The sequence below is a fragment of the Dreissena polymorpha genome, chromosome 11 (genome assembly GCF_020536995.1).
Source record: "Dreissena polymorpha isolate Duluth1 chromosome 11, UMN_Dpol_1.0, whole genome shotgun sequence".
In the NCBI taxonomy this organism is placed as follows: Eukaryota; Metazoa; Mollusca; class Bivalvia; order Myida; family Dreissenidae; genus Dreissena; species Dreissena polymorpha.
Window position 1 is genome coordinate 31053742 of NC_068365.1, and position 25863 is coordinate 31079604.

Consider the following 25863-nt stretch of genomic DNA (forward strand, 5'->3'; position numbering starts at 1 on the left):
ATAATAAAACATGCATAATGTTCATTTTCAAGCACAACTTGCACTTTTTTTCAAAGTTTGAATGTTCTTGTATATTGTGATAAATGACACCAATCTTCAATCTTGAACTTAAAACAAGTTTCTTTTTCAATCATTTGCTATTATGAATGGAATAACACAGCATAATCCCGTTTCAGGTTGTTGTTTTCACTGTATAAGCTATCATATTATGAAATCCTTTTGCTGTCTGCAGTATAAAGATGATGGTCTCCATTTGTCAACCCAATGAGTTACTTGTGCACGAATTAATTGAAAAGTCTCTACAAAAGCACAAGACACTGCATGACTCATATCTGAAAAAGAAAAAAAAACGTTAAATACTTCCTACAGTTTCAGGTAAATGCAAAATTAAATACCAGCCCTTGTACATACATCCACATAAATCCAAAAAGTTTTTAAATAAATAACTTTGTCTTCAGTGCTTCTTAGAATAATAGTACATAGAATAGAAAAAAAACAGCCCAACACTTCCTACAGTTCCAGGCAAATGCATATTTAAATACCAGTACATATATATACATCATAGGTGTTTTTTAATAAATAACTTTATCTTAAGAGCTCTTACATTGATACTTTACAAATGTCCATACAAAATGAATACACTACAGTCTCCAAAAACACATCATAAATGTTGAGGATTTTACAAATGTATGTGACTTTTGTACACATTTTTGTATAAGAAAGGAATATGATTAGTATGTTAATATTGTTTTGTTATACTAAAATGACACAAAACAAGTAAGACAGTTTTATTTTTACTTACATTATTTTATATAAAACTTGTATGGCAGCTACCAAAGTAGTTTTTATATGTTTTCATACTCCAGGATACCAAAATATCTGAGTTAAAAAGTTGTTAATTTAAAGGTTTAACCTGTCTGCATTTTGTTGTGTTAACTTCAAACTGTAAGGCATCTGTCTTATTGACCCCATTCTTTCCAAAATACGCTGGAAGTTAATATTAATTCCGTTTTATTATGCAAAATTTTAACTCATACATACGTCATCAATGTCATCGTCTGATCCGTCATAATCATCGAATGTGATCATGTCGCCGTCCATATCTCCCTCCTCCACATTCTCATTAATTCTCGCTGAAAGACAATAAATATGTGTAAGAAACAAAATGAACAGGGTCTAGTAGATTTGAACCAGTTGCCAGCCAAATTTCCCAGCAAACTCTTATTGTTTGAAATGTGCTAAATTGCTGAATTGGTCTTATTTCTTTAAATAAATGTTTTGGCAAATAGGATAGTAATTTTAATTTTGACCCTCCCTGAATTATTGAGAACCTTGTAGAAGTATGTATCTTATTACTTAAATTGGATATGCATGGATCTGAAAGAGCTCTGTAATACATGTTTTTACATTACGTTACGTGTAAAGTTTAAAACACTTTACTAACTTGTTTATTAAAGAAACATAATGCATGTACATGTACAAGGTATGCTTTGAATACCACATCTAAGTTATCAGTTTTGCAAACTATATATGCTTACATTCAGTGATTCTATTGCAGTTGAATTTATTGTTAGGAGGAGAAAAAAAACATTTTCAAACCATAAATTATCTTTAGTGAGGCTATTTAAGTTGAATACCATTCTTTAGCCAAATTTGAGCAAAATGGAGTTTTTGTAGCAAAATTTAAGAGTCTTTGCATAGAAAGATTCATACCTGATTCTGGAAGTTCTCCGTATGTTTTCAGATTTCGAGCCTCATCTGGTGTATATTTCAATATCACATCGGCTTTCGTGTCCTGGTAATCTCTCAGTCCAAGAAGGATTATGTCTCCAGAATTAATCCACACCTGTAACAAACACATTAATTGCTGCACAAAAAATAATATAGATCAATTATATTTAATTTTTAAAACAAGTTCTAAAATCGTAAGTACCAGATTAGAAGTGTTTAGTTTTTCTATTGTGCTATTTAAATTTACAAGATTTGACTTTGTTTTCAAATTTTTAATCATTCAATTAAAAACCTAAGTTCAGTATAAAACTTTTGATGTAATATTGAGTGCATCCAAAGTATTTGGCTAATCCAGACACTCACAAGTAAGTTTCACAGGAAAAAACATTACTTGTTTTCAATGTAAACATCTAAGGAATACGTACATACCAAGGAAACACCCAGTCCCAAAGCAGACATAATGTAATATCTGCTCCCACATATTTACTCTGGAAATAACCATAATGTTTAGAACAACTAAGGAAACAAATGTGCAAGAACATACCTTTTTCCTCAATTTTCCTCGTATGTGACACAGCCGCTTTTGTCCATCAAAGCACATTGCTTCCAACCTTCCATTTCCAAGCATTTTGGTGACCTGGGCGTACTCTGAAAAGGTTAGTTAATATGAATAAAATTGATATTTTATCACTTATTGATATTAGCAATATAATTTTAAAGGCCTGAACAAACAATGCTTTGTTTCTGGTAACCTGACGAATTTAATATTTGAATATATTTGTACTGCCCTGCCAATTTTTTTGTTCACATTTACTTGTCATAATTAAGTCATTCATTGTAATTTAAACAAATCAATATTATTTTTGCGCAACACAAGGAAAAAAGTCTTAATTATTTCAAATTGCAAACATGTATACTAAATCCCATTAAGCATTTTACTTTTCATCTGACAAATTTTGTGTATATCATTGTCCCAATCATAAGCCCTCCATCATTAAACTGTATGAAAGTTATGTCATGAGGGTGGAAATGGGGGATTTAGTTGCTAAATAAAAACTGCATAGACCAAAGAACATTTACACATTTACATTTTTGTATTTATATTAAATTTACTTAGAGCATGTTAACAAAATTACATAATAAATAATTTGAATTTACATTTTGTAGGATTTGAATATCATTCTGAATTTGTATATTAGCACTATGATTGTTAAAATAAATCAGTATTGATCAGTGACTTGTAGTGATTGTATACACCTCCACCTTGCCTAGTGTGATTCAGTTCCAAGACAATGTTGGACAAGATTGGGTAATTGTTCATTGCATAAAACAAACGTGAATCATTGTGATGAAACAATCATCGTGCGAAAATCCTGACAAAACTTAAACATTTTACGAAAGTCGGATATAGGTAGTAAAAACAAGAGCACCGCATAACGGGTGCCACGCTCAGCTGCAAAAGCTTGTCAGAATTTTTATTTTTAGAGGTCACAGTGACCTTGACCTTTGACCTAGTGACCCAAAATGGGTGTGGCGTGTAGAACTCATGAAGGTGCATCTACATATGAAGTTTCAAAGTTTTAGGTGGTAGCACTTTGATTTTAGAGCCAATGTAAAGGTTTTAGCACGACGCCAGACGACAAGCAGGCGATGACAATACCTCGGGTTTTCTCCGAAAACAGCCTCGCTAAAAATTGAAGTGTATAAAAACGCAGGATCTATAGCAGATTAGCAGTATATGACACATTTATTGGTAAAATATTGCAAATTTAAGATTGCTATATAGCAGATATGTATTGTAGATGTATTGGTTGTATTAAATTTCACAATAATGTTACCCAACACCAGTGTTTTCATTATTAACCGATTGGCGATCCATATCATCGGTTGAAAATCTTGAAAAATCGGTTGTTTTATATCCGATAGTGAAATAAATTTAGTAGTGTCACAGCGCACCGTTTTTATGAAACATTGTTGACGATTCGTCTGTCTTAAACGAAAGAGCCAATCAGAAGCATTGTAACAGAAACATTTCACACCACGCTGTTTTTATTAAAACATCGTTGACTATTCGTCGGTCTTAAACGAAAAAGCCAATCAGAAGCATTGTAACAGAAACCGATGTAAATTCAGCATGGAGACTGATCGTGGAAAAATGAAAGAAAAATTAACCTTTTAGATTTCGGATTTTAAGCTAAATCTGGTTAGAAAGAAAATGACATAGTTGTTTTTTATTCTTGTTTATATTGTTAGTTATTGTTCAATACTATCTGTTATATTTGTTTTGGTTCTCATTATCTTTTTTGCGCTGTTTTAGATCGGCTTCGTTCACGATTGTTGTGACTTTTCTAAGTGCCATTTGTTGTTATGGTTTTATTGCTGAAAAGAGAGTAAGTTTTCTGCATTTTCAGAATTGAACTTTCTAATTTTATTCAACTTTTTATAGTTTTCCACAATCACCCTTGTTTGAAGTTGTTTTTGTTTGTTATTTCTTTGTTGCGTTTTTTTCATATAGAACTAGTTTTAAATTAATTACGGATTGAAAGCTTCTTACATTATTACTTTGTTTTGTACTCGAGCAGAGGACAATTTTCATTTCATAAATTTAATACATAAGGAAAAATCTAAATTTTCTGTAATTGAACCTGTCATATTAATTACTACAATGTAAATATTAGTTTGATTTTTTCTTGCTTAATGAGTAAATTTTGTCTTAAGGTGCCAAAAACTTAACATTAATGATGATAGATTCTTGCGAGATGTAAATGTGAGATGAAGCATCGGGTAAAATTTATTTTACATGTAATAGAAAGAATTTTATTTTTTTTCTCCTGTCTTATTTCCTTTTTTTGTCAATCATGAATTTTAGCCAGAGCAGTGATATCTATTAGCCAAAGTTGCATATTCATTTTTTTCTCGAGGTGGGGCTTCGCCCCCCCTTAACTCCCTACCAGGGCATTGCCCTGGACCCACCGACCTATTCTGTTGCTTTATTAAACAAATCTGTTGTTCCAAATAATAATGAAAACACTGCCAACACAGGGGCAGATCCAGGATTTCTGGTTAGGGGGGGCGGATAGATTTGCTGGGGATAAAGGGGGCTGCTAGAGCCCCTGGCGGGTGCAGGGCAAAGCTCTGCTAGGGGGGTCCAGGGGGCGATGTCCACCGTAAGCTTCACGATTTTAGTGATTTCGAAGGCTTTGACAACCACTTCTCAAGCATGCCCAGCCTTATACTTTCACCAAAGTACCTTCTTATAATGCCAAAAAAGTGCATAGTTTGTCGTTTAGGGGATCCAGGGGGCGAAGCACCCCAGAAGCTTCACAATTTTAATGATTTTGAAGGCTTTGACAACCACTTCTCGAGTATGTCACGCCCACAGGTGGAAGTAACGGACCCAGGATAGTATTTTTCATATATATATTTTTAGGAGCCCAATATATTCAAATAAATATATAAAATCATGTTTAATGAGAAAAAAATTGACAAAGGGCCATGAAAAAAAAATCCCCATCCTCTGATATTGGAATCATAACAAGGTCATTAACTAGAATTTATCATAGACCTGTCTTCGCGGGCCGCAAAAATGTCAAAAGTAGCTTTAATCAAAAGCATCCATTGATCCTCCTATGGGCTATTGGACAACCTTTCAAAAAAAGTTCACTTTAAAAAAATCTGTCCAGCCGTTAACTCACAGTCGGTCGAAAACCGAGCAATATTTCGAGTCCGTTTGTCAACCCGAATAAATCTTCTACAGACTTTCAAACAATATTTTTGAGTTTTTGCCCCTTAATCGATAGCTCGCGTCCTATTCCTTTGAAACAACGAAGCGTGTCAAATAATGCATGCATATGCAACCACTTACCCATAAAAACTAATTCCAAAAGTTAATATTTTCTTTGCAACAACTGTTTTAAGTCTAAATTTGATTTACTTGAAAACGAAAGTCGCCATCGCTCTTGAACCCGGCTTAGCAGTGAATTACACTGACAGAGCCAGGCACATAAATATCCAATCAACAACAACAACGATGTTTTAATAAATGTAAATAAATGAAAAATACTTATCATTCTGATTGTATTGGAATAAGTTGTGAGGGGTAAGTGGTTGCATATGCATGCATTATTTGACACGCCTCGTTGTTTTAAAGGAATAGGACGCAAGCTATCGATTAAGGGGCCAAAAACTCAAAAATATTGTTTGAAAGTCTGTAGAAGATTTATTCAAGTTGACAAACGGACTCGAAATATTGCTCGGTTTTCGACCGACTGTGAGTTAACGGCTGGACAGATTTTTTTTAAGTGAACTTTTTTTTAAAGGTTGTCCAATAGCCCATAGGAGGATCAATGGATGCTTTTGATTAAAGCTACTTTTGACATTTTTGCGGCCCGCGAAGACAGGTCTATGATAAATTCTAGTTAATGACCTTGTTATGATTTCAATATCAGAGGGTGGGTATTTTTTTTCATGGCTCTTTGTCTAAAAATTTTTCTCATTAAACATGATTTTATATATTTATTTGAATATATTGGGCTCCTAAAAATATATATATGAAAAATACTATCCTGGGTCCGTTACTTCCACCTGTGGTCACGCCTTATATACTTTCATCAAAGTACCTTGTTATAATGCAAAAAAAGTGCATAGTTTATTTTTGGGGGGATCCAGGGGGGCGAAGCCCCCCGGAAGCTCCACGATATTAGTGATTTTGAAGGCTTTGACAAGTTTAAATAGGTGATTCAGATCTAGTTAAGTGTAAAACTAGTGTTTTTCCCAGGCCATTTTAGCGTGGCAAAAGCCACGCCGCCCTCCCGGATCGCCACTCTGCCCTTTTCAAAGGAAAATTTCGTCACACGCCCTTCTTTTCAAAGGCAAATTTTGCCACGCGCCCTTATCGATAACATCTTTATTGCCTTAGGATCTAACTTGGTCCGCAAAATCAGCCTCCTTGATTGTCTGTGACGCTCCGGCTGTGCTTGATTTACTCTAGAGACGTCAACGTCTAATCGACTATATTAATTGAGCAGATTTAATCTATTACAGTGCTCAATTTATAGGTAGGTCTTACTGACTGCTCCAAAGCTGTGAATTAGTCATGCGTGAATAACCCAGTGTCAGAATCAATCGATAATGCCAGAGGCTATGTTATACCAAGCGCACATTTCGGTCAGCAATGTGTACTCCTCCACGATAAAATTGTTACTTTTTATGAAAACTCGATGTTTTTATCGTGGCAATTGTGCATTGCATGCATTATTCAGTTATATCAAAACATATTTTTACGCATAATTACATTTAAAAACACAAACAAATTTATTCTTTATCGTTTTCGTCTTTAAGATAATTAGATCTAATTATTGAAATTATTACTGAGAGGTATACTAATTAAACAAAATGCGAATCGCGAATACGATTCAACGTTGCTATGCGCATGTCGCTTACATCATTTGACATTTTAACAACATGGCGGACAATACAAAATTAAATTGTGACTCGGCATAATGGCAAATAACGTCGTAAACGATCGAATTAACGATGGAGGTTAAACATTAAGAAGGAATTAATGAAATGTCTGTGATAATCAACGATGCATAAAAATGTGTTAGATAGCAACAACATTATTTATTTATTTGTAATCTATTTGGTGGATGTATGTCACGGACACGATTGTTTGCATACTGTTAGCGATCAATTTACTCCCAATGTTATTTTAAACATCTGGCAAGATTATTGTTAGAAAATGCGATAAGACAAACATGGTTTCATTTATATGTTAGTGGATCTGGGTATAATCAGATTCATATGCATATATTGCTTTATTATGTTTGTCGTGCTGTACAGTATATTGAAACAGCATGGAACTTAAATGTACATTGCAAGGTAAATATATTAACATAAATCATAGTAAGTTAAATACATCAATTACCATTAAATGTGCTTGTTTATATGTTATTTTTTCCACAACTGCTTCTGATGCGATTACATGTTTCCCCGTAATTCAGGTATTCAGGGAACGTTTTTGCCCTTTTTTCCTAAACTGCGCGCTAAAATGCCATTTTTGAAAGTTATGCGCCATGACCCTTTGCCCTCCTGGGAAAAACACTAAAAACATCAAATGAATTTACTTTACATTGGAGATTTTAGGGGGGGGGGGCGTACGCCGCGTCCGCCCCCCCCTTGATCCGCCTATGCAACAAATAGGAACATACAAATTATTTCATTACTATGGTTAATCTAAGTCTTGTCTGAAAAAAATTAAACTCACATTATTGTTATCCAATTAATTTACTTGCCTAAACTTATATACCAGTATTTCTTTATTTTCTAAATAAAAGTTTATATTTTAATATAAAAATGTAAACCATGAAATAACATAGTGATTTTACATTCACTAATTCTGGATATTCAAATTAGTCAAGATAATTTAATAAACATGGCATAGAGGCAAGAACTTCATGGAAGATGATTTCCCCAGTGTGCATAATTATGGCTATGATACACTTGGCTCCACATGTGTTGTCTTGATAAGATGATCAGGCTAACATGACACCTTTTGGCTTTTCATAAAATATAAGAAGATAACAAGAGATGTGTTTGTCAGAAACACAATGCCCTCTACTGCGCCGCTTTAAATGATGCTTTTTTGCGATTTGACATTGAAGGATGACCTTGACCTTTCACCACTCAAATTGTACAGCTCCATGAGGTACACGTGCATGCCAAATATCAAGTTGCTATGTGAAGGGACATAGAAGTTATGAGCATTTTTCGAAACCTAAACGCAAGTGTGACCGAAGGACGGACGGACAGCAGGCTTTTTCCGCTCCATTTTGGGAAAACGCCACACAGGAATTTTGGGAATTTCGCGTCGTGAAAACCCCCATTTTGGGAAATAAATTAATCGCAAAATTGGCTCAATTGGGAAAAATTATCGCATGTAAAAAGTGTTTCTTATATTTCAAAGAAGCTGTTTGCTGTTAACTGGTAAATAACGACTATTTTGATAACTTATTATTAAAATTTTACAAAATATTATGAACATGTGTAATAAGTGCAGGTTTTTTAATCTGAATTTGGGGAAAAGACCTGACCTTTTTTAGTCGAAAAAAATCGCGCGAAGCGCCGGATTTTGAGTAAAATAAGGAAAGTCTTAAATAAACATTAACATATTTTACAGTTTTTAAAACAAATTCAAGGCAAAAAATAATTAAATTATGCAGTACTGTCTATTTTTTCTACACTGGATCAGGTTAACTCATATATTTTAAGGTTAAAAAAAAAAAAAAAAAAATAATTTTTTTTTGGAATTGGGAATTTTTTTTCAATTGGGAAAAAGACAACCAGATTTGCATTGGGAATGGGGCCGAATTTCGGACCCGTGGAATAGGGCGGAAAAAGCCTGGACAGTCTGATCACTATATGCCCTCCTTCAGGGGCATAAAAAGAGAAATAATTCATGCTGAGTTTTATTTTTCTAAAAACAATACAATCAATATTTGCTAACTTTTATTAATTACTTAATAACTTAACCCTAAGTTAACTAACCTTACCCTATTAACTGATACAAATATTCTTAAAAAAACAAAACATTAAATGTTATCTGATGCTTTAAAGTTTATTTTATTCCTCTTTACATTTCCTTACAATTATATAAATTATGAATGTAAATAATAAGCTTTTAAGTTTATTTTATGCCTCTTTACATTTCTTTACAATTATATAAATTACTAATGTAAATAAATGTATTATACATGTACATGTGATTTACTAACTGCCATTATTGATGAACTGACAAGTAAACTATAGCTTTCTTATTAACGTAGCTCCAAATAATAACAACTGTGGAGTAGACTATTACACGGTGTGGCACTATGACCATCAGCCAACATTCCTTAAACCCTGGAATTTGATTATCTCCCAGGACTCTTTCTGTGATTTCTACAGTGCTATGTATTATGCCATTAAACACTCGAGAAACTGTCCTTTATCACAACCTATAAAGCTCCATAGAAGAAGACACCTTAACCTGCTACTTTTCATGTGCGGTGACGTGGCACTTAATCCTGGTCCGATTCGATTTCCCTGTGGTCAGTGCTATAAACCTGTAGCCAAAAACCATAAGGCTATCTTTTGTGAAGCCTGTCTACAGTGGGTACACATTAAATGTGAAGGCATATCGCCCGATGATTACATCAAGATGGGTAAAAATGACACCCCTTGGACTTGCAACGCCTGTACTCGCTTCCATTTCGCAGACTCCTTCTTCGATCTATCTGCAAGCTCAGATCCTTCCTCTTCACAAGAAACATCAGTGACAAATGACAATATATTTGACTCTCTATATGTATTACGACAAAAACATCCTACTGACTTCATCTGTGCAAGCTTAAATATAAATAGTCTAAGACACAAATTTATTTACATCAAAGAATTACTTACAGATAACATTGTTGACCTTCTGTTTATTTTAGAAACAAAAATAGATGACTCTTTTCCTGATGCAGAATTTGAAGTTGATAGTTACCGGTACCACATATGGCGAGCTGATAGAAACCAACATGGAGGAGGTATAGCCGCATATATACGGTCTGACATTGCATGTGACAGAAAGACAAATCTAGAATTTAATAACATCGAATCGATTTCTATAGAGATTACACTTGGTAAATTCAAATGGATAGTTTTTGGCTGCTACAAACCACCAGTATTAGACAATGAAACCTTTCAAAAAGATTGTACTTTGATCTTAGATAAATGCATGAAAAAATATGACCATTTGTTACTGATTGGAGATTTAAATTATGATATAATGAGTAACAGTAAAAGTCAACCATTACTTGATGTATGCGATATCTTTAGCCTAGAAAATGTAATTACAGATCATACTTGTTTTACGAAAAATGCAGACCCAAGTCTGGTAGATGTCATTCTAACAAATAAACCAGAACTTTTAGGAAAAACTTGTAACTTTAATTGTGGCTTAAGTGATGTTCACAATCTTATTGGTGTGCAGCTAAAACATAGCATACCCACCAAAAAACGAGAATATCGAAATTACAGAAGTTTTAAAAATTTTGATATCATTTCTTTTCAAACTGAGTTAGAAACACAATTTTCACGTGTCGACTTTAACGAACCAGATGTAAATAAACTTTATAATACTTTTGAGGAACACTTTTTAAATGTAGCTGATAAACATGCACCAATTAAAATGAAAAAAGTCCAAAAGAAACCAGTGCCATATATGAATAAACAATTAAAAAGTGCAATTTATAAAAAAAGAATGCTCCATAACAAATATTTAAATAACAAGAATACAAAAAATTGGGAAAATTACAGACAACAAAGAAATCTTGTAACCAAAATACAACGTAAATCCTTAAATAATTACTTCATTGAAAGGTGTACAGGGGGATGCAAATCTCAGGATTTCTGGAAAACTGTCAAACCTTTTATAACCAACAAAGGCAGTAATATCAATAAAGACACCATTCTAAACGAAAATGACAAGCTTATTACTAATCAAGAACAAGTAGGGGAAATATTTAATAACTTTTTTGTAAACGTGGCACAAAACATAGGAAATGAATCCATAACAGTTGATGAAAATCACCCTAGCATATCTATGATATCCTTAAATATCAAACCTAATCAATGTTTTACCTTCAACCCTGTCAGTGAAGATTTTGTAGGAAAGCAAATTGGAAAACTAAACACTAAAAAAGCAGTAGGCATTGATGGTATATCAAGTAAATTGCTAAAGGCAGCTCAACCTGTTCTGACTGGTCCTTTAACCGTTATTATAAACTCTAGTATTAATTATTCAACATTCCCTGATAAACTTAAAATAGCTCAAGTAAAACCATTACATAAAAAAAATAGTAATTTAGATAAAGCAAATTACAGACCAGTTAGTATTTTACCCACACTGTCCAAAATCTTCGAACGATCAATAAATGAATAATTAACAACATATTTTAACAATCATTTTAACCCTTTTTTATCTGCTTTTAGGAAAGGCTATGGTTGCCAAACTGCACTTTTAAAAATAATAGAAGATTGGAAAAAATCCTTGGATGAAAATAAATTCGTTGCTGCAATTTTAATGGACCTATCTAAAGCGTTCGATTGTCTCCCTCACGACTTGATACTGCTAAAACTTAAAGCATATGGTATGTCCGAACACTCAACCGATTTGCTAAAAAGTTACCTCTCACATAGAAAACAGTGTGTCCGTATGGGAAATTTAAATAGTCAGTTTTTACACCTATACAAAGGAGTTCCTCAAGGGTCTATTCTTGGGCCGGTTTTATTTAACATTTTTATAAACGACATTTTTTATTTCATTTCAAATAGCAGCTTGTATAATTATGCTGACGACAACACCCTTTCATACTCAGGACAGAATTTAACAGACGTTGTTAGTACTCTTGAAGAAGATAGCAAAACACTAATAGCTTGGTTTTCAAACAATAAAATGCAAGCCAACCCAGATAAATTTCAAGGCATTGCCATTGGAAATAAATCTAGAGAACATATTACATCCTTCAATCTTGGAAATAATCACACTATTAAATGTGACGAAGAAGTAAAATTATTAGGTGTCACAATCGATTTTCAACTTAAATTTAATAGCCATATATCTAACATATGTAAAAAAGCCTCAAGGCAATTAAATGTTTTGAAAAGAATTGGAAAACACCTTTGTAAATTAGGTAAACTTACCATCTATCATTCTTTTATCCTATCCAGTTTTAACTATTGTCCTGTAGTATGGCATTACTGTGGGGAAGTAAATACAAAGAAAATGGAAAAAATTCAAGAGAGAGCATTAAGATTTATTTATGACGATTATGTTTCAACTTATGACGATTTATTGAATAAGTCAAAATTGCCTTCATTAAAAATTAGGAGACTAAGATCAATTATTTTGGAAACATTTAAAATAATCAATAATCAAACTCCAATTTATCTTAATGACCTTGTAAATCTTAAATCTAATTCCTATTCTTTTAGATACACCAGAACTGCTGAAATCCCCCAAGTAAGAACATCAAGTTACGGCATCAACTCTTTCCGTTTCGGGGCTGCCAAACTGTGGAACTCTCTCCCCCAACATTTCAGGGACCAAGTACATTTCAACCAGTTCTCCAGTTTGGTTAGCTCTTGGGACGGTGAGAGCTGCCGCTGCTCCTATTGCATGTATCAAACATAGCTGCTAAATTTTTGCTTTTTGTTGTTGCTTGCATGCTCTATGTTTTCATGCATACTGTGATATAAGCTTATCATTGTGTATTTAAAAAGTGCTTAAAGTGATTAATAAGCCAAATACAAGTACTTTTGAAAAAACTTTTTATTTGGCTTTTTGTTGCTAGCTCGTTTAAAGTGCTACATTTTTTAGATTTTGTTGCTTGCTTGCTTTTGTGTTGCATGCACACTGTGATATACCCTTTTCTTTTTACTCATGCAACGAACCTGATTTTAATATAAATATGTAAGTTAAATCATTATAAGTAAAATAAACTTTCATTGAATATGTAAGTGCTTAAATTTTGGCTTTTTGTTGCTTGCTTGTTTAAGTTGCTAAAATTTTGGCTGCTTGTTGCTTGCATGTTTCTTATGTTTCATGCACACTGTGATATATGCTTTTTTATAAATAAGCTTAATCATTATTAAGTAAATATACTTTCATCACAACTATTGTAAATCCTTTAAGTAAATAATTATGTTTTAATTACAAGCTTACTTTTTTATGTGTTTATATCTTTTATATAGCTGCTAAGTTATTATATAGTTGCTTAGTTATTTTATAGTTGCTAAGTTATTATCATGTGCTTTGTTAGTAAACTAAATATGCCTTTGATATTTTAACAAGAAATATGAAAATTTATTTATTTATTTATGCCTTGTACATAACCTTATTACTATTTATATGTGTCGGTCAATAGCTATACATAGCTAATGTTATACTGTTATTTATTGTTAACCGACTTGAAATAAAAGTTTGTATCTTGTATCTTGTATCTGTTTTATAACGTGGGGAAGCTTAAATGGGCAGGAACTAATGATACTATTTCTTTGATTAGTTAGACATGCTTTTACTTTTTAATAAACAATATCTGCAAAGTTATTTAAATGTTTAATCAATAAAACATCTTTCTTTTTCTTAATCAACTCAAGTTCACACAAGACAAGTACAATTCAATTATCATTATACCTTGGCCATCTTCTTTGAAGACCAACTCTCGTTTTTCCTTTTCATTTTCATTCTTACCCCTACGCCTGTTTTTACCTCCCTTACCTACAAGAAAGAAAATAATGGTACAAATGATGAAGCATATTGAAATTATGTCATTGATATGTCAGGATCGTTCATCAAATTTTGTAAAAAGCAAGTTATTTTCTTTGTTGCTAACTTAGTATGCGTATGTTATACTCATGTATATCAATATCATCGTGTTTTTTTCATTTGTAAGTGTGTATTAACACCTTCATATATCCGTTATCTAGACAGTAAACAAGCAATATGGTGACGAATATATATTTAAAAAAATCCGAAATTTAACTTTGGCCATGCATTTCGTATGAAATAGTCATTGAAAACATTGGTTAGACAACTGACTCACCCTTATTTTTCGGCATAATTCAAACCTTTAGACTGGTCTGAAATTAACAGCTTATGTGTTTTCTTCTCACTCTAAGTTGTGAACAAATTACGCGTCAATCACGTAGAAAATATTGTGAAATTGTTAAACGAGAGGCAACCGGAAATGAAAAGAATAATGTCGAGTAACATGCGGATTCCTTTCTTTAGTCACAGTACATTGTCGGAATTTGAAGTCAGATTCCCGGCATCATGTACACCAACAACTAAAACAAGTAAATGACTGTTGTTCATTTGCTATTTATTTATCGGTCTATCTTGGCCTTTTGAGTAAAAGACCAACCATTGCCGATATATTTGTTAAATAAATAAATAATAGGCCTACCACTGCCGATAACTCTGCTTTGACGGCCAGTCTTAAGTCAGCGGGGTGCGCGTGATCTTGTAGACCTGGTTTGAAATGTACACCGTGTTGACTGACAGTTGCATGGCATCGCATCTTTGTTGACCGTACACTACACGTCCACAACGTAGACTTCTTGTTGGCTTTCTGCAAAAGACGAAAAAACTAAAGTACATTTATTTCGCACATCTTTTTATCATAAGAACTGAAAGTCTTTTAATATTAACGTTGTATATATAAGCTTTTCGTGTTTTAAAGGTATAATGATGTCTGCATGAAATTAACACAATGAATATCATCCGATCAAGGGTAAGTTACCTTTACTCCATAAGAACAGCCATTGCTGGTCACCAGTAGTTTACCGCCTCGTTTACTGCCCTTTTCCAGCACTTTGTACGTCAATGCCTCTTCTTCCATAATATGGTTTAACGCTAATGTAGATGTAGAAATTGTGCAGTTTATGTTCTGATAACAATATAGCAAATCAGGGCCGTACCCAGGATTTTTTTACTGGGGGACCCAACCGGGGAGGGTTTGGGAGGGGTCCCCCCCTCCCTATATATATACTTTTTTTTATTTTGGCACTTTGCAAGGTGAATTTTAATGCTTATAAAAACGTATTTTGTGATATGAATTAATTGAATATAACAAGTAAATCAGCACATTTCGGAAGTCTTAAGCTTTAAACATGGTGTGAATTCACAACAATATTAAAAGCTTTAGATTTCCGAAACTTACAGGTTTAAACTGACGATTATCCACATCAACTCTCGTATTGCTTCCACCATTTTTTTTCACAAATCAATAACGTCACATGTTTTTTTAATCTGATTTTTTGGGAAGACCTTGCCATTTTTGAGGAAAAAAATTGCGCGAAATGCCTAATTTTTGGGGGAAATAATGAAAGTCTTAAATAATCAATTTAACATATTTTACTGTTTTCAAACAAATTCAAGGAAAGAGATAATTTAATTATACAATATTTTTCTACACTGGATTAGGTTAACTTATATAATGAGATCGATTTGTTGTTTCACTTTTCATTTATTTACCAATGAGCCATTAATAGGTTGATATTACTCAATTCTCGGTACGCAATTATTTTAAATACTGAATTCTGCCAAATTCTTATCTGTTGCTCGGCAAATTTATTAATCTGTTTTTCTTTTAAACAAACATGTTAACTATCTCATCGTAGTCTTTTTCAGTGATTTCCTTTCAAAAATTATAAATACTCAGTTTGTCAGTGTTTTTGTTCCGGTTCAAATTCAGGGCCCAATTCTCAATGCAAAAAGTATATATTGGGACTTAAAAATTCCCAATAAAAGGTTTAAAAAAAAAATTAAACTTTTAGAAGGGAAAAATACGTCTAGGGCCTTCTCAAAGAAAGAAAAAACTTGAGTCGGCAATTATCAGACCATAGTCTACGACCTCCTGTAGCAGTTGCTTCCATTCGCTGCACTTATCAAAATACATGTTACATCAACCATCGATAGATGAATCATTCATGATCACAATGGGGGACTGATCGGGGATGTGTGTACAAGGCGATAAGAAAACATTGCATAGAGGCTTATCTCGATTGGCGAGCGTTAATCCCCATGTTTATCAGGGACAATAAAACATAGCTGCTCGTTTGTTTTGAAAGTGTACTGTGGGCCCTTGCACGAGAGAAAAAAATTGCAATTGCCGATTATAAAAAAAAATCATAGTTCGACAGCCAGCTGGGGGGGCCCGGGCCCCTGGGCCCATGGCCTGGGTACGGGCCTGCAAATTGACAAATGCTTTACGCACTACGTTAAGACCCAGTTTACCAAAGCACTACTCATTTTGTAAGCACATTTTCCAGTTTGCATTTAATTTACGAAGTTGTAGAAATATTTAATACATAAACAACTAGTAAATTAAAAAAATAATCAATAAACAAATGCACAATAAAGAATAAAAGAAATATAACAGCAAACAAATATTTCTCTATCGGACTTAAATTATATGAAAACAAAGTATGACAATTTGCATACTGAACGTGCGTTCTTATTTTTTTTTAGATCATTCATTTACCGGTTATCATATTAAATAAACTTAATTGTTGCAACTCACGTGTCTTGTGGTTCTTCCGGGTCATCCGCCACTCTGTGATTAACGTCAAAACTTATGTCGAAGTGAGCGTCGACCTGCATCGGCTCTTCCTGGACGGATTCTGCCGTGGGCTCAGGCATCGCCTCTTCCTGGACGGGTTCTGCCGTGGGCTCAGGCATCGGCTCTTCCTGGACGGGTTCTGTCGTGGGCTCAGGCATCGGCTCTTCCTGGACAGGTTCTGCCGTGGGCTCAGACATCGGCTCTTCCAGGACTGGTTCTGTCGTGGGCTCAGTATCTTCCATGTGCTCGGGTTCTTGCGTTGGCTCCGTATAACCGGTTTCTTCCAAAGGCTCTGGATCGATGGTCTGACGATGGCACGGTCTGCATATAAAATGCAGTTCGAGCTGTGATTTACGGGCCTGGTGATACTCCTTGGCTGATATACCTAAACAGAAGACCCTGATATACACTATCATACTCGTAATGACGGGGCAAATTATGTAAAAGCCTACGCTTATTACAGTTAATAACATTACATTGTATGCGGCAGACAATAACAGAAATATTCATTAAAATATTGAAAGGGAAAATAATGATATGTGGACAACTGTAATCCGATTAAAATCACAATCTTATGACAAAATTGTAATGTCTAAATTTTCATGTTAACTTATTTAATAATGTTAGAAATGATTAATGTTATGAAAATAATATATCAAAGTAATAACAGTTTTACGAATCAATTCTAATTTACATAGTTTTACATAGTTTTTATTAATTTCAAATAACCAAATCTTGAAATAGCTATTGCATAATGTTAGAAATGCTTAATGTTATTAAAATAATATATCAAAGTAATAACAGTTTTACGAATTGCGTTTAGACCCGGTTTTCCATATGCACTACGCATTCTGAAAGTCTATGTAGAGCTCTATTTCCGCGTTCATGTTTTTTTTTAAATTTAATTATTTGTATTCTAATTTCTATTTAATTGTTATAAAATTTGTATAAGCTTATATTTTTTACTTTAAATGAGCTATGAAAGATATTGAAAACAGCTGTCTCCTAATCAGTAACAATACCGTATTTCTCACCACTAAAATTACAATAAACAGATAATCTGTCAGTCATTCAGAGCTGATGAGGGCACTGATTATCGAGGAGTAGGTAAGGCTATTACTGATAGGGGTTGTCTAGAGATAAGGCTGTAGTATGGAATACTTAAATAAATATTTTTTTAATTTGTTAATGCTTTACAATTTAATATTTAACTTATTAATGTAGAACTCATGTACAACTTTTAAAAATGTTGGTAAATTTTATTAAAGTATTAAATAAATAAACAATTGATTTTTGTAAAAATTGTATGATTGAGAATTATTGTAAAATTAATCATTTTTCATACAACCAAATACATGTAGGTATAATAAACATTTATTCGCGGTTTACGTTTTTTTCCTATAATTGTGTGCGCAATAAGTTTTCCATACGTAACGGGATCTTCGTTAATTGTTGTATGACAAATTATTAACTTCTTAATAATTAATAGTTATTAATGAATATGTGCATGCATTATTTCTTTGTTTATTGATTATATTTTCTATTTACTATTTGTTTATGTATTTAATATTTCTACAACTTCATAAATTACAAGCATGATTTGAACTTCCAAATAGAAAATGTGTTTACAAAATGAGTATTGCTTTGAGAAACCGGGTCTTAACGCAAGTGCGTAAACTTCTATCTTTAAAAAAAAATGTATAGATGTATGTCTCATTGTGTACATATTGTAAAGCTTTGTTAATGTGTTTAAATATTGAAATAAATATTAAAAGAAAAGTATGTAGTATATATCAAAATAATAACAGTTTTACGAATTGCGTTTAGACCCGGTTTCCATATGCACTACGCATTTTGTAAGCATATTTTCCATTTTAAAGTCACATCATACACTTAATTCATGAAGATGTTACAATCTTTAATACATGAACTAATAATAAAGAGAAGATTGAATCACGGATTCTGGATTACACGGATAAGAAACGGAACCGTTACGCCAAATATCTTGTCGTGACCGTGTCGTAACTATCGATCTTTTATCGAAGCGCCGAGGTTATAAATTTGATGTACCCACTCACGTATTTTGTTAAATTATATTTTCATTTCTAGGCCGATTTTGACAAATTATATATCATTAGAAAGCTTACGTAACGTAGTTTTCAGATATATCAATATATATTAAGTTTTTCTTCTGATTTCGGCAGCCCGGCGAGTTATAACTTTAACTTTTGCAAATAACATACCGTTTTGGAGTTTTAGAATCTAGATTTACGGTTGACATGTTCGTACTTTATACCGATTTGTAGCCTTTATATTTGGAGTTCAGTTTTAAAAATAACATCTTGCTTAGGAGAATAGAATTCTGTATACGATAGAAAAAAAAATTGTTTAAAAACGAAAGTAATTAAGGAATGAAGGCGGGAAAATGTAGCGCGCGTTCCTAACGCACTGAACTGATACTACGGTCTTGGCGATTATGCTTTTGTTTAGATACCGGCCATTGAATTTCCTTTGCCATGATTATTATATTTTTTATGAAATATATTGAAATATTTTGTTCTAGAGACATATCCATAAAGCTAAGTATTAATGAAGCTTAATAAATTTACGATTTCAGCTCTTGATTATAACACAGAAAGGGTGTTAATTTTATGATGAAACAGCGTATACAAATGTATAGCGGACCCTCTTGATATTTTTCGGCTTTGCATACTTCAAATATAATGGGTGTCAAAACATTCATCGTTTGTTGTTTATTATCAAAAAGGTAATTATGTAAAATTATATGAAAGGTTATTAACCATAAATTATCAATTAATTAAAATTATTTAAAGATTCTTGAAAATCACGGTCAACTGTCTATGCATGTATATTGAAATATCTTTATAAGTTATCAGAGTTATAAATATAAAGAATTATAAATTAACACTCTGTATTATTTGTATTTTTCGGAAAGATTATTTAACCCCGTTGTGGTAAAATGAGAATGCTGTTTTTAATTATGTTGTTCCGTACACTACCATACACTCTTTATAGGACTACGAAATGACGGATTTTTTTTACCGGTACCCGCTAAATACGTTAAATGTTAAGTATTAGATTTTTTAAATGTTTAAAATGTACATGTATAGGTATTAAGCACTTATAATTATTGTGATTTAGCTGGCTGACATCTATACAGTATTTAATTTATGGCAATCTGTATGGGCAGATGCCTATAAATGTTTTCAATACGCTACATATCTTATAAACGCAAAATTGAGTATTTGGCGTTACATTACTTCAAGAAATGACCACTAATACCACGAGAAGACATGGAGGTATCATAAAAAGTGTAATCTGACCCGACATTGCCACCTGTGGTTAGGGACCAATATACAAGTATAGGTCCCTGCTGTGGCGTATGACACCATAGTGTTATTTAGTATTGGTCGGCACAGTATCTGATCATAACGAGAAAATTGGTTTGTGCTGAACACAGGGGCAATAAAACCACAGATCTATCAATAAACAAGATTATTGAGATATCTTTTTTTGAACACCGCGATAAAAATGCTCAAACGATGGACTCTAGATTACACGGATAAGAAACATGGCAACATTCTCAGAATCATCACTGCTATATGTGTAATCACCTAACAATTCGTCTAAAAATAATTTATATATTTGAGTTGAAGACGATGTACTGTTGTTTAAGTCTGAATAAACTATCTGTCTGCCTGTCTAAATCCAAGCCGTCATCGTCCCGGTGAAAAAAAAATCTGATTTTCAATAGTTGGACATGATGCCCTGATGTCAAAATACGAAATGAACCGCGTAACACGGACCGTGATTTTCAAGAATCTTTAATAAATTGATAATTTAAGGTAAATAACATTTCAAATAATTATACATAATTACCTTGTTGATAATAAACAGCAAACGATGAATGTTTTTGACACCCATTTTATTTTAAGTATGCATGCAAAGCCGAATAATATCGAGAGGGTCCGCTATATACGCTGTTTCATCATAAATTTTACACCCTTTCTGTGTTATAAACAAGAGCTGAAATCGTTAATTTATTAAGATTCATTTATAATAAGCTTTATTGATATGTTTCGTGAACAAAATACTACAATATATTCCATAAAAAATATAATAAGATGGCAAACGAAATTCAATGGCCGGTTTCTAAACAAAAGCATAATCGCCAAGACCGTAGCATCAGTTCAGTGCGTTAGGAACGCGCGCTACATTTTCCCGCCTTCATTCCTTAATTACTTTCGTTTTTTAAACAAATTTTTTTTCTATCGTATACAGATTTCTATTCTCCTAAGCAAGATGTAATTTTTAAAACTGAACTCCAAATATAAACGCTACAAATTGGTATTAAGTACGAACATGTCAACCGTAAATCTAGATTCTAAAACTCCAAAACGGTATGATATTTGCAAAAGTTAAAGTTATAACTCGCCGGGCTGTCAAAATCAGAAGAAAAACTTAATATATATTGATATATCTGTTTACTACGTAACGTAAGCTTTCTAATGATATATAATTTGTCAAAATCGGCCGAGAAATGAAACTATAATTTAACAAAAGACGTGAGTGGGTACATCAAAATGTATAACCTCGGCGCTTCGCTGTACGCTAATCGTAAAAGATCGATAGCCACAACACGTTAAAACGCGCGGTGGTAAAACATAAAATGTGTATTTCTTGTGTTTAAATCGCTATAAATCCACTAATAACAACGGGAATATACTAAAAGTTATATTTTTTTGAAAGAGGAATTAATAAGCAACAAGATAACGTATAAACCAATAAAATCGGATGAATTGTTTTTGCATAAGATTGAATTTACTACAGTAAGGGTCAAATACTCGATTCATCTCCTGTCAATATACACTCCGTGATAGAATCAATAAACAAATAAACATAAAGATGTAAAGGAAAAATTCCAGTAAACAAATATCTTTCAGAGAATAAAGTGGGCTGTTTACATCACCGACTTATTTAATTATTTACATCTTTCATACGTCAAAGAGTGTCAGCGCTTAAAGCTTATTGAAGTTGAAATATGGTAGAAATAATATTTGTTAATACCGCAAATCGAAGAATGTACAGAATTATTAATTATTAAACTATGGAAATTTTATTACATATAAAATTTTATGACAAACAGCGTATTTTATAACAACGACAACATGCAGACAAATAGCGCCGACACGAACTATAAATAAAATAGATAAGCATCTCGTACCTGTATCACATGTCCGATGTTGCCATCTGTCACATAAATCACATGTGATGGCATGTTGGCGAGGTGAGACTATCCGATCACACGAAATACACAATTCGTCTGCCATAAGAACGTGTCGAAATATAAATTCACGAATGACGCTGCCATGGCCAAGTTGCTTTTTATATACACTTTCGGCGAATATCTTGAGATCAAAAGATGCAAACTGGCTTAAAGTTTATAAAAACAATATCACACCTTTATAATGTCTCCTTTTGATGTTTCTGTGCTAGTAATTAGTCAATCATCTGATCACACGTCTTCCGATCTAAGTGTGTTTGATAATTGTTAAATTGGTCCCGAAATTATTTTAATTGGCAAATCAATGCATCATACCTTTGCCAAACTAATTAAACGTTATACTTTACGTTTGTAACACAATGAATCATAACGTTTCCGTTAATTAATTGCAATTAAAATCAAACGGATAATTGAGCAAACATCAAATTTGTAATAATTAAATAATCTTAATTTCCCATATATGATAAACAAGTACTAAATTAAAATTGCAATTAATAATAAAATTTGTATTAAATATCTTAATTTTCCATATATGTTAAACAAATACTATTCGGAGCGAAAGATTCATTTACATAAGCCTAATATTACATAATAATTAAATAAGGGCGAAACAACCCACCAGTAAGGGCGAAACGACCCTGGGCGAAACGACCCGGGGTGACAGAGGGCGAACGGGATTAAGGGCGAAACGACCCGAGACCCTTGGACCAGGCATTCGCCAAAAATAGAAATAATCTGAGATTCATGTGCACGTTTGAGTACTTAAAATGCAATGGATAGACAAATTACAAAGCATATAATTATGATGTCATGTATTGTAATGTAAGGGACACAACTCGTATTGTCTTGTTAAAGCATGCAGTCATGAGTTATTTGTATTGAGGTTTATATCTGTGTGAATACATGTATATGAATAAAGTCAGTTGTGAGTTACCCACCAACGAGTTCAGAGTTATTACGTGGTGTCAGAATGGTTGTGAATAAATAGCTGGAATACAGAAAACAATAGATGATAGACATTTATTGATGAAGTTTTGGACAACTGGGTACAGTATGGCTGCAAAAGGAATTAGAAATTTGCATGAATTTAATTCAGCAGATGCAGGAGCCGCAGAGTGGGAAATTTACAAACGTAATTTCCTAGTTCACCTGGACGCATTAGGTCTACATGACAAACCAGGGCGTCGAAAAGTTGGAGTATTATTATCCAATATGGGTCGTGAATGTGTCAAAATTTATGATTCGTTTATATGGATGCCAGAGGTATTGGCAGATGAAGACAATGGTATTGCACACAGACCCGCAGAAGATAGATATGATTTGGACACTGTGCTAGCAAAATTAGATCATCATTCTGGTGTCCACAACTTCAGAAACATTAAGCGGCAGGAATTTCTGAACACCAAAAGAGGTCAATTATCTGTTATGGATTACATAGCAGAATTGCAACGAAAAGCTGAGTACTGCCAATATGGAGCGCAAAAGGATGGTTTCATATGTGACATGATTATTAATGGGATAAACGACAAAAAGTGTTCGGAAATGCTTATGGAAATTCCAGCAGATCAATTAACATTGGAAAGGGTTATTCAAACGTGTCGTCACATCGAACTCACAAACGCTCACATTAAGACTTTGCAAGAACATCCAGCTGTACACGTGGCGCGTCCGGATAAATATGGCAAACGTTGTGCGAGGCCAAACAGTTCAAACAGTTTCATGTCATTTTGCCAAAAGTGTTGCAAAATGCATGCGATTAAAAATTGTCCAGCATTCTACAAAAGATGTGATATATGTGGTAAAAAGGGACATTTTAAGGCGTCTAGCTATTGTAGAGGACGTGCAACAACTCGAGGTCGTTGACAGCACCGTGGTGGCACTAGGCCAAGCCGTGGCTATGGTCGTGGTCGTGCTAACGTTCGTGTTCACCTCGCAGAAGAAGACGAAATATCTGATATGTTCGAACAAAATACATCAACACATGATGTTTACATAGTACAAAACAATGGCAATGAAACGAATAACAAGGAGTGGACAGTAAACATGAAGGTCAACAACAAGCATTTGCGTTTGGAGATAGACAGTGGTGCACAATGCAACGTGCTCTCGAGACAAATGGCTGAGAAATTTGTGCGGAATTCCCAATATTAAAGAGTGATGCCCGCATAAATGGTGTAAGCGGAACGCTGATCAAGGCATTGGGCAAAATAACTTTACCATGCGAATACAAGAACGCGAAACATAATTTAACATTTCAAGTGATTGATGGACAAAGAAATTTAAATCCATTGGGCAGAGATGATTCAGTTAAACTAGGCCTCATCATGAGAACAAACAGTACCCAGATGGAAATAGAGCAACTGATCAAAGAATTCAGTGATGTTTTAGGCGATTAAATTGGTTGTTTGCCAGGAGAGTATGACATCAAGATCAATGAGACAGTGACACCTGTGGTTCATGCACCTCGTTTAGTTCCAGTAGCTATACGGGGTGAATTGAAAGAGCAATTAGACCATCTTGAGCGATGCAAAATAATAGCAAAACAAACAGAGCCGACAGAATGGGTAAATAACATGGTGTGCGTGAGAAAAAAGAATGGCAAAGTTCGCATACTAGTATGTATTGATCCAACTGATCTGAACAAGGCGATCATGCGTGAACACTATCCGATGAACACAATTGATGAAGTTGCAACAAGATTGCATGGAAGCAAATATTTCACCACATTGGATGCGAACATTGGTTATTTTCAGGTGAAATTGACTGAGAAGAGCTCAAAGCTCACAACATTTAACACACCATACGGTCGATACCGTTACCTTAGAATGCCAATGGGTGCACGATGTTCCAGTGAAGTGTTCCAGAGAGAAATGGAGAAGCATTTTGGAGCAATGGACGGTGTAGAGATCGTTGTTGACGATATCCTAGTCCATGGAAATACCATAGAGGAACATAATGTGAGGCTACGAGCTGTACTGGAAAAAGCAAGGAGCATTTATCTAAAACTCAACAAGAAGAAGTGTGTATTTGCACAGCCTGAAGTGAGTTACGTTGGTCACAAACTGACAGGAGAGGGGCTGAAACCGACAGAGGAACGCATTGCGGCGATTGTAAAAATGAAAGAGCCCGAGAATCAGAGTGAATTGCTTTCGATACTAGGAATGCTTTCCTATGTTGCTAAATTCATTCCTGGATTGAGTGAACTGAATGCTCCTCTACGAGACTAAAAATAAGGAAAATTGGAATTGGACAACGAAGCTAGAGAAGCCTTCAAAAGGATAAAGGAGGCGCTGACGTCAACAGAAGTTTTACGTTACTTTGACGTATCAAAACCGGTTACGTCAACCTTAGACGCATCTATGAGAGGTTTAGGAGCTGCAATAATTCAAAGTAGTGGGGTAGTAGCATATGCATCTCTTGCTCTGACATCAGCACAACAGAAATATGCTCAAATAGAAAAAGAAATGTTAGCGGTAGTATTTGGCTGCGAGCGATTTCACAAACTACTGTACGGGAATACAAGGATCACAGTGGAATCCGATCATAAACCACTTGAAAGCATACTGAAGAAACCCATACATACAGCACCATTACGGATACAAAGAATGATGCTGAAGTTACAGCCATATGAATTTAAGTTGATTCATAAGAAAGGGAAGGAAATGGGTCTTGCAGATTTCC

At 33.7% G+C, this 25863-nt stretch overlaps 1 protein-coding gene and 1 long non-coding RNA gene across 2 annotated transcripts; one reads left to right on the plus strand and one right to left on the minus strand.

The window, feature by feature from the left end:
* On the minus strand, nucleotides 1-14520 carry LOC127850117 (eukaryotic translation initiation factor 1A, X-chromosomal-like). The gene is made up of 6 exons (XM_052382904.1): nucleotides 14358-14520; nucleotides 13949-14032; nucleotides 2276-2379; nucleotides 1714-1846; nucleotides 1042-1133; nucleotides 1-332 (listed from the first exon to the last, which is right to left on the minus strand). Exons 1-6 carry the CDS (start codon nucleotides 14371-14373, stop codon nucleotides 327-329), a joined length of 435 nt encoding a protein of 144 aa, XP_052238864.1. The 5' UTR covers nucleotides 14374-14520; the 3' UTR covers nucleotides 1-326.
* On the plus strand, nucleotides 10262-13482 carry LOC127850118 (uncharacterized). The gene is made up of 2 exons (XR_008035067.1): nucleotides 10262-10298; nucleotides 12748-13482. It is a non-coding gene; the product is annotated as an uncharacterized LOC127850118 (long non-coding RNA).
* Nucleotides 14521-25863: the final 11343 nt, after the last annotated feature.

What these genes read in the sequence shown, in the direction of transcription:
- LOC127850117 (XM_052382904.1), bottom strand. An exon ending in CTTCAAAGAAGATGGCCAAG is followed by an intron (nt 2,380 to 13,948) that starts GTATAATGATAA and finishes TAACCTTTTCAG; the next exon opens with AGTACGCCCAGGTCACCAAA. An exon ending in CGGAGAACTTCCAGAATCAG is followed by an intron (nt 1,134 to 1,713) that starts GTATGAATCTTT and finishes ATTGTCTTTCAG; the next exon opens with CGAGAATTAATGAGAATGTG.